The following is a 16,073-nucleotide window of genomic DNA, read 5'->3' as shown; positions in this document are numbered from 1 at the left end:
ATACACTAAAAAAAAAAGTAAAATAAAATTTAATTTTATTCTTTTCTTAAGTAAATTTGGGCTCTTCATGTAAAATTTGTATGTATTGGCCCTTTCTTTTTTTATTATTATAATTTGTATGTGATATTTTTTATTGTTATGTATGGTTATAACGCTTTATACTAGTGTTATTGTTCTCTGCGATAAAACAATTATTATTAGTTTATTATAGTTAATTGCAAATTGCTATTTAGCTAATATGTTTGGTTTGTATAATTATGTACTGAAAATACCATTGTCATTATTTTATTGGAGAAGTTTCACATTCATTATTTTCATATAGCCCTTATTTTCGGTTAGCCTATTATAAAAAATTAAAAAAAACTGGAAATTACATAGATACTGTTTTGAGGCCCTTTATGATTTTTATAAGATTTTATTTTGTTTGTTTCAGACTAAAACGACTAGAAGACATTTGGTGTCAGCAGGTTTCCAAAGAAACCTCAGACAAAACCTCAGAAAAGTCATGCTATATCCAGCAGTACAGATAGCGTTTTGCACTTGATTTGATCATATGCATAGGTGTATGGGAATGACACCATGACATAATTCTATGAGGAGACAAACTTTAGCCACCTTGCAAAGCCATCTAGCCTAATTCATTTCCTTCTTAGTTTCTCTCCTCTATTTCTGTCCAGGCATCAGAACCATATGTCTTCATGACACTGGGTCCAGACAACATTCAGAGCTTGACCTTCTACATCCAGCATTATCACTGGAGGAACTTAAAGATATCAACTCTCTCACACTTCATCTACCCGTATTTTCCGGACTATAAGTCGCACTTTTTTTCATAGTTTGGCTGGTCCTGCGACTTATATTCAGGTGCGACTTATATATCAAAATTAATTCAGACTGAGATGAACCAAGAGAAAACATTACCATCTACAGCCGCGAGAGGGCGCTCTAGTTGGCAGAGTTGTTCAAAAGCGACACCAAGGATGAAGAAAATGATCTGGAATGAGATCGCGGGAGCTTGGTGAACTTGTTTACTGGTAACTTGCTTGTTGGACTCGCTGGCTTATGTTAATTTAGCCTATTCAGCCTCCCAGGTATATGTTCTTTATGCTACTGTGTAGCTGAATAACTGTTAATGTGTTGCGTTAACATACCGGACACCTATTCAGCCTGTTGTTCTGTGTAGTTGAATAACTTGCCTTTCCAGATTAAATGTCTGTTCTTGGTCTTGGATTTTGTGAAATTAATTTCTAAATAAATGCGACTTATAGTCCAGTGCGACTTATATATGTTTTTTTCCTCTTCATGACACATTTTTTGACTGATGCGACTTATACTCCGAAGCGACTTATAGTCCGGAAAATACGGTATATTAGAAGCTGAAATGAAATGCAGATTCAGTCTCTGACAGCAGGTGGCGCTCATGGAAAAGCAGAAATACTGTGTGACCCCTGAACACAAGCATCTTTCTCCTCTGTTCTTCTGACACTCTTTTGTTGTCATTGTCACAATTCTAACGAAAGGAATAAATGAGGTCAGAGTATTTACAACAGCCCTACACATTTGTTTGCATTCGCTACGCTGTTTGTCAAACAATATCAAATACTTAAAGAAGCCATTTTTTAACATGTTTATGAGTAGACTAGTCTATTGTCACATTTTAATCTGGACTAAAACATGCCAGCCAATAAAAGATATCTAGATATTGGTTGAAAATGTTCTTATTTATTATTATTAGTTGTGTTCTTTTACTTTTGCATCGTGCATCTTTTCATTTTTATTGTGAATTGTTTTATTGTTTTTAAATGTTCAATGATCTTTTTTGTTATTTGAAAAAAGTGGGTTAACTTCTTATTTAGATGAAAGCACTCAAATTTGCTTACCTTTTTTATTGCAATTCAATGTCATAATTAAAGGTTCAGCAATTATTGTGATATGAAAAACTGATGCTGTCACATGTCCTTTTAACTTGTTTGTTTGAGATATATTTGTGTTTTTTTATATACCTCTCAGTATTGTGTATTGTTCTCCTTGAGACTGAGGGACATTCAGCCTGTAGTGCTGGACAAAGATGTTGAATGGCTCTTCGCTCTGCTTTACATTCCCTGACCTCAACAATGTTTTCAGAAATGAACATGAGCTTTTTCTGCAGCTATAATGAAAATGCAATTCAGCTAAAGCTCACCATGAGCAGCATCCCTGTATACTACTAGGCTCTCTGTGAAACTTAACACCAAGGATGAGACTCGAACCCATGCGCGCAGAGTAAAATGGTTTAGCTATCCATCACCTTAACCACTCAGCCACTTGACTGCCCATGGTGTTTTTCCAAAGCTATTTTTAGTATGATGACATTATAGTTGGCAGCAAAGGGCTTTGCCAGGCGCGCTGGGCTCTCTTGAACACTAAAGACATCAAACGACGGGATTTGAACCCACGCGTGCAGAGCACAATGGATTAGCAGTCCATCGCCTTAACCACTCGGCCACCTCGTCACGCCTGATGAGAGAGGTAACCCTTCGACTGACCTGCAAGGAGCATTGGGTTCTATGGGTTAGGAGACTCACAACCGTGTTGATAGAGGGAGATGTGCTTATGTTTCGTTTGTGTGCTGCTTCTGCTTTGTTGGAAAGAACCTAGAGAGAACGCCTGGGTCAAGAAAAAGGCAGCATAGCTTGCACTGGACCTCTCTCAGAATATGTTTGCAGTGTCCTTGCACTCTTCACTATCCTACCCAACCTCGTAGAAGGCTCGTCGAATTGATCCCGAACTCAAACATGTTCTTGGAGTTTGAGCGTTATGACTCCGCCCCTTTGCTACCAGGATACCCATAATTCTCTCCCAACAAAATTACGAAAGCAGCGCACTTTTTGTTATTTGAGTGAAGAGAGAACAATGAATAAACCTTTTTGTGCATATCACTCGCCTGTTTCGTAGACACACCATGCAGCCGTCAGTGCCAAAAGGCTGATTACATGGCAGTTTAAAGCTTGATACCACCCTGTCGTTCCATGTCCAGATAAAAGCACAGGAGACGTCGCTACCTTTGCTGGCATTCTTTCGCAGAGGCAATATCATATTCTATGAGGTTCATCCGAGGCATGATCTTTGCTGGTTGAAAACTTTACCCAATACCCCGCTGGGATGACTTGAAATACAGTCAGCCTTGGCAATTTTTGTTGGTCTCTTAGGAGGCTTCGTGACTTGTTGGAAAAAGGAATTGTGCTTTTGCTTCTATTGAGTGCTGCTTTCGCTGTGGTGGCGAAAGCGTGAGCTTGAAGAAGGCTGGTGTAGCCAGGATTTGGACCTCCCCTAGAACGTGCTTTTGTATTTCTAATGGTCATATCCATGCATCAGGGGGCTTCTTGTATTGATCCAATGTTTTCAGAAATGAACATGAGCTTTTTCTGCAGCTATAATTAAAATGCAATTCAGCTAAAGCTCACCATGAGCAGCACCCCTGTATACTAGGCTCTCAGTGAAACTGAACAGCAAAGATGGGACTTGAACCCATGTGCATAGAGCACAATGGATTAGCAGTCCATCGCCTTAACCACTCAGCCACTCTCCTTCCAGTGGTACGTTTCCGCAGCTATTTTTAGTATGATGACGTTATAGTTGGCAGCAAAGAGCTTTGCCAGACACGCTTGGCTCTCTTGAACACTAAAGACATCAAACGACGAGGATGGGATTCGAACCCACGCGTGCAGAGCACAATGGATTAGCAGTCCATCGCCTTAACCACTCGGCCACCTCGTCACTCTCCTGCGTGTCTGGGCGAAGCTGGGCTCTGGTGTGTTTCTGCAGCTATTTTAAGGATGATGTCGTTAGAGTCGGCAGCAAGGGACTTTGAACGGCTTTGCCAGGCGCACCAAAGACATCAAACAACAAGAATGGGATTTGAACCCATGTGTGCAGAGCAGAGTTGATTAGCAGTCCATCGCCTTAACCACTCGGCCACCTCGTCACACCTCTTAAACCTGTTCAACCGCGGAGATAAAGTTCACCATAATGTGTTGTAAAAGGTTGGGCTGATGAGAGAGGTAACCCTTCAACTGACCTGCAAGGAGCATTGGGTTCTATGGGTTAGGAGACTCACAACCGTGTTGATAGAGGGAGATGCACTTATGTTTCTTTTGTGTGCTGCTTCTGCTTTGTTTGAAAGAACCTAGAGAGACCGCCTGGGTCAAGAAAAAGGCAGCATAGCTTGCACTGGACCTCTCTCAGAATATGTTGGCAGTGTCCTTGCACTCTTCATTATCCTACCCAACCTCGTAAGGGGCTCGTCGAATCGATCCCGAACTCAAACATGTTCTTGGAGTTTGAGCGTTATGACTCCACCCCTTTGCTACCAGGATACCCATAATTCTCTCCCAACAAAATTACTGTTTTTAAAAACCCTGGCACAAATCGTCTATAGACCATAAATTCAGGTTGAATGGCAGGAGGGGGAGGAGGCTTTTCAAACCTATAATGTCTTATACTTAGTGATGCTCCTCAGGCCTGTCCAGACTGACGCCAGATTGTTGGATGTATACTGTTTTTTCAGCTTTTCAGAGTACCTTCTTTTAGCCACTCTGATCTCCTTTTTCAGTCTGTTTCTAGCCTGGTTATACATCCTCTTTGGCATGATGACACTGTCTGAGTTTTGCTATAAACCATGGTTTATCATTATTGAATGATAAAAATGTCCTAGTAGGAATGCACATCCTCACAGAAACTGATGTATGATGTTACTGTCTCTGTGAACTTGTCCAGATCGGTGGCAGCAGCTTCAAAAACACTCCAGTCAGTGCAATCGAAGTAGGCTTGTAAATCCTGCTCTGCTTCATTTGTCCATCTTTAAACAGTCCTTATGACAGGTTTAGCTGATTTTAGCTTCTTCCTGAAGGTCTGTATAAGATGAACTAGACAGTGATCAGAGAGCCCCAGAGCTGCACGTGGGACAGAGTGATATGCGTCCTTTATTTTGATGTAACAGTGGTCCAGCATATTACTGCCTCTGGTGGGACATTAAAATCACCAAGAACGATTTTAAGAGAGTCCGGGTAACGTTGCTCCATGTCTATGATCTGATCAGCCAGCTGTTGCAGAGCTGCACTCACACACGTGTAAAGGGTATACCTACTAAGAGAGAATATTATTGTTATTTCATGGTTAATAATGTCATTGGTTCCTGTAGACTGTTATGATGTGGTACCGAAAGACTCCAGAAGGTGGTGGGGCGAGTTAATAAGAGGCACGTGGTCCCTTCCCCACTCTTCATGTTGTCTGTTCTTTAAAATAGATGTTCCCCATTTTCAGGTAAGCCCCTTAAAATTGATGTTGATTTGAGTATACACAATGTTTGTATAATTATTATGCAAATGTATAATGAAAAAAGGGATGAGATTGAGTCGACTGAGGTGAACGTATAGCTAGTGGTGGGCAGATCGAGGCTTCGTGAAGCAATGAAACAGTTGAACCAAATGGTCCATATTGTTTCGAGGCTTCGAAACAATCCGACACCCGTCTCAACGGTGACACCTAGTGGTCACTTGTAGGTGTTGATCTGAAACAACCTTGACGAGCCATTAAAAAAAAATGTTTTTTTTTTATTATTGTATTTTTCTAATATGTGAAGCTTGTAACCTATAGGCTCCTCACTGTGCATAATGTTATTTTGGTCCTGCAAAATGAATATTAATAAAAGAAATCAAGCCACAATGCTCACTTTCTCTGCTGTGGAAGGACTTAGCCTACTTCTTTTTTTACAGATAATTTCTCCAGCCTTTGAAAAAATCCTCTCACAAGGGACACTTGTTGCTGGCATGCAAAGATATTTTTTTAGCTAGGACATACAAATGAGGAAAGATTACTGCTCTCTCTTTCCAGTAAGTTAGTGGATCATGAGTTCTGGGCAAATACGCAAATTTCAAATTCTCCTCAAATGGCGCATCATGGATGATGTATTGTTGCAGTAGGCTAGCTGCCGATCACAATACACACATCTCACTTTATTTGGGGTTTCTAAACGGAAATGCTCCCACACCACAGATGTACAGCATCTCTTCTGGGGAGCCTCCATTTTATCTATCTATCCAAATCTATCTATCTATGTATCTATCTATATGAATCTATCTATGTATCTAGATATATATCTATAATCTATCTATGTATCTAGATATAATCTATATATGTATCTATCTATAATCTATCTATGTATTTATATATGTATCTATAATCTATCTATATATGTATCTATCTATTAATCTAGCTTGCTATATATATTTATATCTATGTATCTATTAATGTGTCACTATATGTATACTCTGTCTGTCTCTAGCCTATCAGTCAATGTGTTGTGTAAATTTAAATGTAAGCCTAACTATGTCACTATATCACCAAAAATCCGCTATCTCAAAATCAAACTCCTCTCACAAAAACCCGCGAGGTCAATATGCGTTGATTCCACGCGATTGTGTGGTCTGTTCCCGACCCTGTCAATCAAACGCTGATTCAGCGGACCACACCTGATGAAACACTTGGTGAAACCAAGCGGCAACATTCTAATCTGAAAAATGAAGCCTACCCGGAAGTGCGAAAAACTGCAATACATCGAAAATCCGCTAGGGGCAGGTCCCAAAAGGGAGCAAATGTCCATACACCCCCATGTTAAAATGTCCGTTTTCACAGCATAAATTCATGTTTTTACAGGTTGGTCCCATGGACTTTTATTGTATTTTTCGATAGGTTCCGAGTGCCTGACAACTGTGAGGGGGGTGAATTTTTTTCTAACTCGTTAGTTTAGATCGTATTTAGATATAAAATGTATGACAAATAAGGGCGCGATTGACAGCTTGATTGACAGCTGACAACGAGCATAGGCTGCGCCGAGTGGAATTCCTGAAATTTGACGTCTCGGCCATGATCTGACACAACACATCACACCTGTAAGTTATCCTTTCTGAACATTTGTATTGAAATATGGCGCCGCCCATACCCCCCATAAACGGCCTCAAAACCGTTCTTCAGAAGTCTATGGGTGACGTCACAGACGCTTTGTCCATATTTTTTACAGTCTATGGGTGAAACACTTCAAGGCTTCGTTTGGCCATAGTCACGTGACATGGGTGTTTTGAATCACGCTTCGGATCAGTGTTTCGAAACATCTGCGCTTCGGGATCTCGCAAAGCTTCGGAACGACTGTTTCGCGTCAGCCATCCCTACGTATTCATGGGTTTCATCAGGTCCCTTTCCACAGGTGTATTAATCAAGCACATGCTGTCTGCATTCATAATCTAGGTGCTTGATTTTATACACCTGTGGAAAGGGACCTGATGAAACCCATGAATAGCTTCCGATGCTATGCTAATGTTAGTGCTACATTAGTGTAGCACTGACTGACAAGCAAGAAATGCTCACACACAATGAACGCAACGAATCAGCAAAGACATGCAGGGAAAGGAGCACAATGGACTACTTGCATAACTACTTGAAACGTTCTACTTATTACATATTCGGGAGTTTCCGGTAACAGTGTTCAGCACACCTACATTCATGAGAACGCAGATTATCACTATGTTTTATGGCTGCCAATTGATTAAAACAATGAATCAAGAATTAACATGAATTTACATTTCCATTTATTAATTTAGCAGATGCTTTTATCCAAAGCGACTAACAAATGAGAACAATAGAAGCAGTTAAACGAACAATAAGTGCTATGACCCTTCCCAGTTTAATCCAACGCAGTACATATATATTTTTTTGTATTTAAAAAATAATAGTAAATAGATATAGAATAAAAGAGAAAGTGTTAGTATTAATGGATCAAGTGCTGCTGAAAAAGAAGCGTCTAAAGTAGGGCTGGGACAACGCATCGAAGTCATCGATGACGTCGACGCAAAAAATACGTTGACGCAAAATATGCGTGTCGATTCGTCGACCTGTTTTCATTTCTCTAAAAAACGTGTGCAAATTACTTCACAGTGTGTACCTTATGTGCGCTGATACGCGATGGCCATCATTCTATCCAACAATAACCAATCCAGTGGTTTTCCTGCATTGAATTTTTTTTGGCGGCTGCCAAAGCCTTATTTGATCGGTGAGTGATGTAGAATAGAATGACTGACTGCGCTTGACAGGGCGCATAATAAGTACGAGAGAGAGCGCCGGCCGCGCGCGCGCACTCACCGTCTTCAAACAACACGAGCGCTGTCTTGCTCTCTCGCTCTCCCTCGTGCATATTAATCAAAATCATTAGACACGATAGAAAAAGGGCGGAAGACCAAAGTTTCACGTGGAGCATTCGGAGATTTTTTTCTCTTGAATTACCGCGGAGTGTGAATTGTGGTAAACAATAAACTGCCGGGATAATCACACAACGCTTGCCGTAGGCTACACGTCCACTAATTACACGTCCGATTCGCGAACTAATGACTCATTTGAACCGATTCACTTTAATGAATGGTTAAAACAACTGATCTGTCCAACACTGAACTCACGAGACGTCTGAATCGGTGTATAACAAATCGGTAACACTTTACAATAATGTTCCATTTATTACTGTATAGGTTACTGTATTCTTTCAATTGCTCTAAACAAGTATTTTGGGTGACCTTTTTATTTTTTTATTGAATGCTAGACATCAAGTTGTTGTTATTTTCATCTGAAAGAAGAACTTTTTTTCAGTAAGCTAGGCCCTATGTGTTCAGTAAGCTTGTTTCAGTAAACTATGTGTTTTCAAGGCTTTAAGGTTTTATTGAATGCTACCTCTGACTAAGAAAGCATTACTATGCACTTGTATAGTCTTTTATTTTGGAATTTTAAGAGCAATAAACATATATTGCAATGTTAAGGAATTCATGTTTTTTTTCATTCAGATATGTAAATTAACATGTATAAATTGCTATTAGTCAATTAATGGGGATTGGGGAGATAATCGATAATCGAAATCAAATCGGACTGGAAAAATGAATCGTTAGATTAATCGATGCATTGAAAAAATAATCGCTAGATTAATCGTTTAAAAATAATCGTTTATCCCAGCCCTAGTCTAAAGCCGTTTCTTGAAAATGGCTACGGACTCAGCCGCTCTGGTTGAGTTAGGCAGATCACTCCACCAGCAGGGAACAGTCCAGGTAAAGGTCCGAGAAAGTGATTTTGTGCCTCTTTGAGATGGCACCACAAGACGACGTTCACTTGCAGAGCTCAAGTTTCTGGATGGCACATAAGTCTGAAGTAATGAGTTTAAGTAAAAGGGAGCAGAGCCAGTGGTTGTTCTGTAGGCAAACGTCAGTGACTTGAATTTGATGCGAGCGGCAACTGGCAACCAGTGCAATTTAGTGAGGAGAGGTGTGACATGAGCTCTCTTCGGCTCGTTAAAGACCTCTCTAGCTGCAGCATTCTGGATCAGTTGCAGAGCTTTGACAGTGCAAGCTGGAAGACCAGCCAGGAGAGCATTACAATAGTCCAGTCTGGATAGAACTAGAGCTTGGACAAGGAGTTGTGTAGTATGCTCTGATAGGAAGGGCCTGATCCTCCTAATGTTGTAAGGCACATCTACATGACCGGGCAGTTCTAGCAATGTGGACTGTTAAGTTTAATTGATCATCAATTACCACTCCAAGGTTCCTGGCTGACCTTGATGGAGTTATGGATGACGAGCCTAGCTGACTGGTGAAGTTGTGATGAAGTGTTGGGTTGGCCGGGACCACAAGCAACTCTGTCTTTGCAAGGTTAAGTGGAAGGTGGTGGTCCTTCATCCACCCAGAATGTCTGTCAGGCAGGCTGAGATCATCAGGCTGGAATGAGAGGTAGAGTTGTGGGTCATCAGCGTAGCAGTGATAGGAAAAGCCATGTTTCTGAATCACAGAAGTGATGACATGTAGATGGAGAAGAGAAGCGGTCCAAGCACTGCGCCCAAGAGCCCTGAATTATCCTGAACCTGCTGAAATGTTCCGATAAATATATTTTCTTTCCAACTGTGCATTCTGAATAATAAATTAAATATATTTCCCCACTAATCTGCAGCAGTGCAGACTAGCTCATCTTCTTATTAACAGTGTTTTCCTCTTACTGATCATATTTTATACCTGTTGAGTGTGTGTGCAGGTGCTCTTATTCCAGTCTTTTAAAATAGTTGAATGAATGAATGCGTGGTACGTGCCTTAAAATGTTTTTAATGATGTTAAATATTTAGCGTCTAGGATAATGACAGTCAACTACTTTAAATATAAATTAAGCATTTTTGGCATAAACATATAAATTACATACAGTATTGACCATTTAAAAAGACAGAATAGTGATTTAAAATATATAATACAAATAAATAAAGGTTAAATGAAGGTTTGTATTCATCAGGTATCACACACTTCAGCATTGCGGTCACTAGTTTAGATGAGCATTTTTTCGTTTAGTCAACTTGATGACTACAGTACATGGAAACTATACATAACCGGAAATACGTGAGATGGTCTATTTCAAAACGGAAGTGTATCACGAAGCTCAGTGCAAGTAGTCCATATTGAGCAGTGGTTCTCAACTGGTTTGGTCATTGAGCTGCGACCCAATATATATATATATATATATATATATATATATATATATATATATATATATATATATATATATATATATATATATATATATATATATATATATATATATATTTAGGAATTTGACCTAATTCCTAAAAAAATATATAAAATGTTATAAGTATATATATTTTAATATATTTAAAACTAATTTATTTCACACAAATGGTTGACATACTGTACTGTCCTGCTTTACTTAACATGATACAGATAAATTGTAAGAATATGATACTGATGATTAAAGAGTTTAAGGTAAGGCTATTAAATAGCAGTCCTAATCTAGATTTTAGTAACACGATAAAGTTAGTAGAATGAGCCACCACAGTCATTTAAAAATAAACTAAATAAAAGTGAAAATAAAGTAGCATTTTGGGATTACAGAAACAATAGTTAACATGGTTAAAACACAATAATAATACATGAACTGTAAATGAAACATACGGAAACTGCCCCTGATGAATAAAATGAATATCATACCTGCATGCAAATCCTTAACACAATTCAACTGTTACATAATTTATTGGTACTTTTTGGTAATTTAATGACTTACCAAGGTGAGATACTTTTTATTCCACTACCAGGTACAAAAATAATGTTAGAATAATGTTAGAATAATGATACTGACATATAGCCTGACAACACCTCATATGACCACAGATACTGAATCAGGACACGTTTTTTTCAGACACTCTTTACTTAAACTGCGTCTTACAGATGTGTCAACAGCTTTCACGCAGGTATTGCATCCGCAAGCATTCACACAGGTCTTATATCCGAAGAATTTAGAATTTTACATTTGTTGTTGTTTCTTTGACTGCACATTCCGCGACCCACTCAAAACGGTCTTGCGACCCACCAGTTGAGAAACACTGGTCTAGGGGAATGCTTCAGGGCTGACCTGGGAAGGTCTGGCTTTAGGAATCCATAAGGGTCAGGTTACACAGAGGATGGGATGGGAGGGGTGGGGATATTATTAGTGGCCCTTCTGGTAACATGGGTTCGCTCCACTGGCAGGGACTTCTGACTGGGCTTGATGTCTCGGGCAGATTCAGGAACGCCCACGGGGGCTGCAGGAACAGACACTGGGCTTGACTCAGGGGCGCCCTCAGGGGGTGCTGAAATGCCCTCCGGGGCTGCCGTGACAGACACTGAAATGCCCTCTGGAGCTACAGGTACTAGGAGAATGGGCAGCTCTGGGACGGCCTTCGTGGCCTTGACAGTGGGAGCAGGCAGCTCTGGGACCACCAGACTTGGGTCCTGCTGTTCTAACGGACAGGGGAACACTGGGCTTGGGGGATCCTAACTCGGGTCCTCCGGGACCACTACACTTGGGACCATCAGAATCGTGTCCTCAAGGACCACTGAACTTTGGGGCTCCTGACTCTGGCTCTCCTGGACCATCAGAATCGGGTCCTCAAGGACCACTGAACTTGGGAGCTCCTGTACTGGAACAGGCTTGACTTGCCCAGGGATAACTATCTCGGCAGACTTTGGGGTGACTGGAACTGACTTGACTGCCCCTGGGATAACTGCCTCGGCAGACTCTAGGGTGACTGGAACTGTCTCAGCAGACTCTGGAGTGACTGGAACTGACTTGACTGGCCCAGGAATAACGGTCCTGGAAGACTCTGGGGTGACTGGAATGGTCTCAACTGGAACTGACCTGGCTGGCTTTGGGATGACTGGAACTAACTTGACGGACTCTAGGATGACAGGAGCTGACTTGAGTGGCTTTGGGATGATTGGAGCTGACTTGGCAAATTCAGAGACGGATGCAGCGGTCTTGGCCGTCCTCTTCCTTCTCAACCTTTATTTTATAGTTGGAGTCAGAAGAGGATCGGGAACTTGACTCGACGAGGGAGGGAGAGCAGGGTGGTCTGTGCAGACAGACTCTGGAGGTGTAAAAATCTGCCAATCCTTGCGGCGGTGCAGGTAATAGGAGAAGTTCCAAAAGTCCAAGATCCTGTTTAAAAGTCTCCCATTGAGGCAGGGGATCATCCAGACAGAGGTTGAAAGCCTCTTTAAGGGCCGCATCATGGTACTCCAGGCCCTTGGCCATAGTCCAGGCGAAGGACCGCACATCCCGGCCCTTCTGACGAAGTGATGCCAACACGGATACTCATTCTGCTGGGTGCGGTTCTGACTGGACCAACTATCCACAGTGCCATCTTGTACCATCTGATAGTTATGACAGTTCTCCTATGGCCAAAAAGAATGAACACATTATGATTTCAGATTTCAGTCAGACTTTTTGTGGACTGATATTATTCCAAATTTTGCATTCAGAAATCAGAATAAGCCACGGTGGAATTAGATGATGTTCAGCGGGTTGAATCATGCGGGTTGACTCGCAGTTTATCCAGCAGTAGATGACAGGCTCATCAATGGCAGCACACTTTTTACAAAACTATGGTAGTAACCAAACTATACCCAGAAAACATTGCAATTCATGCTTCTTAGTTGAGGTGTGGAAACTCAACAACTGGTTTTACCGGATCAATTTGCTTACCTAAATAAGTGACCATTGCTTTCGCTAATTCACATTTTGCCAGCTTCAATGTTAGTGAAGCGTTCGCCAACCATTTAAACACTAGGTCAAGGCTATCCAAATGTGATCCTGGATCACAAAACCAGTCATACGGGTATATTTGTGGCAGTAGCCAACAATACATTGAATGGGTCAAAATGATCGATTTCTCTTTTATTTAAAAAATCATGAGGATATTAAGTCAAGTCAAGTCAAGTCAAGTCAAGTTTATTTGTATAGCGCTTTTCACAATACAGATTGTCTCAAAGCAGCTTCACAGTATTAAATTAAAATAATACAACAAAGTTTGTTTCAAGAGGAATTTATTGATTGATAAAATTAAATTAAATATCCCCAAAATATCCCCAACTGAGCAAGCCAAAGGCAACAGTGGCAAGGAACCGAAAAACTTCATCAAGTGACCTAATGGTGTCCTAAAACTCCATCAGGTGACCTAATGGAGAAAAAAAAACCTTGGGAGAACCCAGGCTCAGTCGGGGGCCAGTTCTCCTCTGGCATTTATGAGCTAGAGGCCGGATTGTAGTTTGAACTGTAGGATTATATGAATGCCTGGCTGAAGAGATGCGACTTTAATCTAGTTTTAAACTGGGAGAGCGAGTCTGAGCAACGAACAGTATCAGGAAGACTATTCCAGAGTTTTGGAGCCAAATGTGAGAATGCTCTCCCTCCTTTGGTGGTTCTGGATATCCTAGGTATGACCAAAAGCCTTGAATTTAGTGATCTTAAAGAGCGCGATGGATTATAGGGTGATAAAAGATCCGTTAAATAGACTGGAGCTAAGCCGTTTAGGGCTTTATAAGTCAGTAGCAATACCTTGTAATTAATACGGAACTTTATAGGTAACCAATGCAGTGATGATAAAATCGGTGTTATATGATCATATTTTCTTGATCTAGTAAGAACTCTAGCGGCGGCATTTTGGACTAACTGTAGCTTGTTTATTGAGGATGCAGGACAACCAGCTAGTAAAGCATTACAGTAATCCAGTCTCGAGGTCATGAATGCATGAACTAACTTTTCTGCATCAGAAACTGATAGCATATTACGTAGCTTAGCAATGTTTCTAAGGTGGAAAAATGCTGTTTTTGTAACATAAGAAATATGATTTTCAAAAGACAGGTTGCAATCGAGTATAACACCCAGGTCTTTTACTGTAGAGGATAAAGTAACAGGACATCCTATGATGTTAAAGTTGTATTGTGCGAGGTTTTGTGGGCGGTTTTTTGAACCGATAAGTATTACCTCTGTCTTGTCTGGATTTAATAAAAGAAAATTACGGGTCATCCAATCTTTTATATCTTTAACACACTCTGTCAATTTGGAAAATTTTGCGTTTTCATCCGGCCGTGATGAAATATATATTTGAGTGTCATCAGCATAACAATGGAAACTAATTCCATGTTTCCTTATAATATTTCCAAGTGGCATCATATATATTGAGAATAACAGAGGGCCTAACACAGATCCCTGCGGCACTCCATAGTTTACTGGAGTTATGATCGATTTTTCTCCATTTAAATAGACAAAATGGTAGCGGTCAGATAGGTATGATTTGAACCAGCTTAGTGCTTGTCCTTGAACACCAGTATAATTTTGTAGTCGATCTAAGAGTAATGTATGATCTATAGTATCGAACGCAGCACTAAGATCAAGTAAAACTAGTATTGAGATACAGCCTTGGTCAGAAGCTAAAAGTAAATCATTTGTGATTTTAACAAGCGCAGTTTCAGTGCTATGATGCGGTCTGAATCCAGACTGAAACTTTTCATAGATCTCATTTTGTTGCAAGAAAGAGCCCAGTTGAGCGGACACCACTTTTTCTAATATTTTAGACATAAATGGAAGATTTGAAATGGGTCTATAATTTGCTAGATTATTATGATCTAATTGTGGTTTCTTAATGAGAGGTTTTATAACTGCCAGTTTAAATGTTCTTGGAACATGACCTAAAGATAAAGACGAGTTAATAATATTGAGGAGAGGCTCTTCCACTACAGGTAACACTTCTTTCAGTAGTTTAGTTGGTATAGGATCTAATAAACATGTTGTTGTTTTAGATGAAGTGATAAGTTTATTTAACTCTTTTTGTTCTATAGTTGCAAAGCACTGTAATTGTTCTTTCGGGGTGATAATTGAAGCTGAATTATAAGGCGCGATTGAAGATTGAACGTTTACAATTGTGGTTCTGATGCTTTCTATTTTCTCAGTGAAGAAGTTCATGAAATCATTACTACTGAACTGTAACGGGATATTTTGTTCGGGTGACGTCTGTTTATTTGTTAGTCTAGCCACGGTGTTAAATAAAAACCTTGGATTGTTTTGGTTGTTTTCTATTAGTTTGCGGAGGTGCTCAGCCCTGGCCGCTTTTAGGGCCTTTTTATAACGTGACATACTGTCTTTCCACGCGATTCTAAAGACCTCTAAATTAGTTTGTTTCCATTTACGCTCTAAAATACGCGTTTCTCTCTTTAAAACATGCGTAGTATTGTTATACCATGGTGCTTTATTTTTCTCTCTGACCTTTTTTAATTTAATAGGTGCAACCACAATGTTCTAGAGAGAATGGTGCTCATAGTGCTAGTTAGTTCTTCTAGTTCATCTGTTTGTTTGGGTTCAGGCAGCAGCTGAGACAGATTAGATAAGCAATTTGAGAAATTATCTATGGTGGATGGGAGGATTGTTCTGCCTGGTTGATAACGCGACGCCGCATGACATATTACAGCAGTACGTAATATGCAAGTTACCATGTAGTGATCAGTGACTTCATCACTTTGTGGAATGATATCTATATCGCTTGGATTGGTTCCATGTGATATAATTAAATCGAGTGTATGATTAAGACGATGAGTTGGTCCGGTGACGTTTTGCTTGACCCCAAATGAATTTAATAAATCTGTAAACGCAGCTCCTAACGCATCATTTGGATTATCTACGTGTATGTTAAAATCTCC

At 40.2% G+C, this 16,073-nt stretch overlaps 1 protein-coding gene across 2 annotated transcripts in view; it reads left to right on the top strand.

Annotated features, from left to right (window-relative positions):
- The first annotated feature begins 2,484 nt into the window (after positions 1–2,484).
- myot (myotilin) overlaps positions 2,485–16,073 on the top strand; it is a 59,689-nt gene continuing 46,100 nt past the window's right edge. For both annotated transcript variants that reach the window (XM_082178307.1, XM_082178306.1), the window contains exon 1: positions 2,485–2,508. In XM_082178307.1, the coding sequence (XP_082034433.1) occupies positions 2,500–2,508 (9 nt within the window). In that variant the 5' untranslated portion in view covers positions 2,485–2,499. The remainder of the gene's footprint in view (positions 2,509–16,073) is intronic.

Source organism: Leuciscus leuciscus, assembly GCF_965113295.1.
Source record: "Leuciscus leuciscus genome assembly, chromosome: 8".
In the NCBI taxonomy this organism is placed as follows: Eukaryota; Metazoa; Chordata; class Actinopteri; order Cypriniformes; family Leuciscidae; genus Leuciscus; species Leuciscus leuciscus.
Note: the sequence above shows the minus strand (reverse complement) of the source record. Positions and strands in the feature narration are given on the sequence as shown.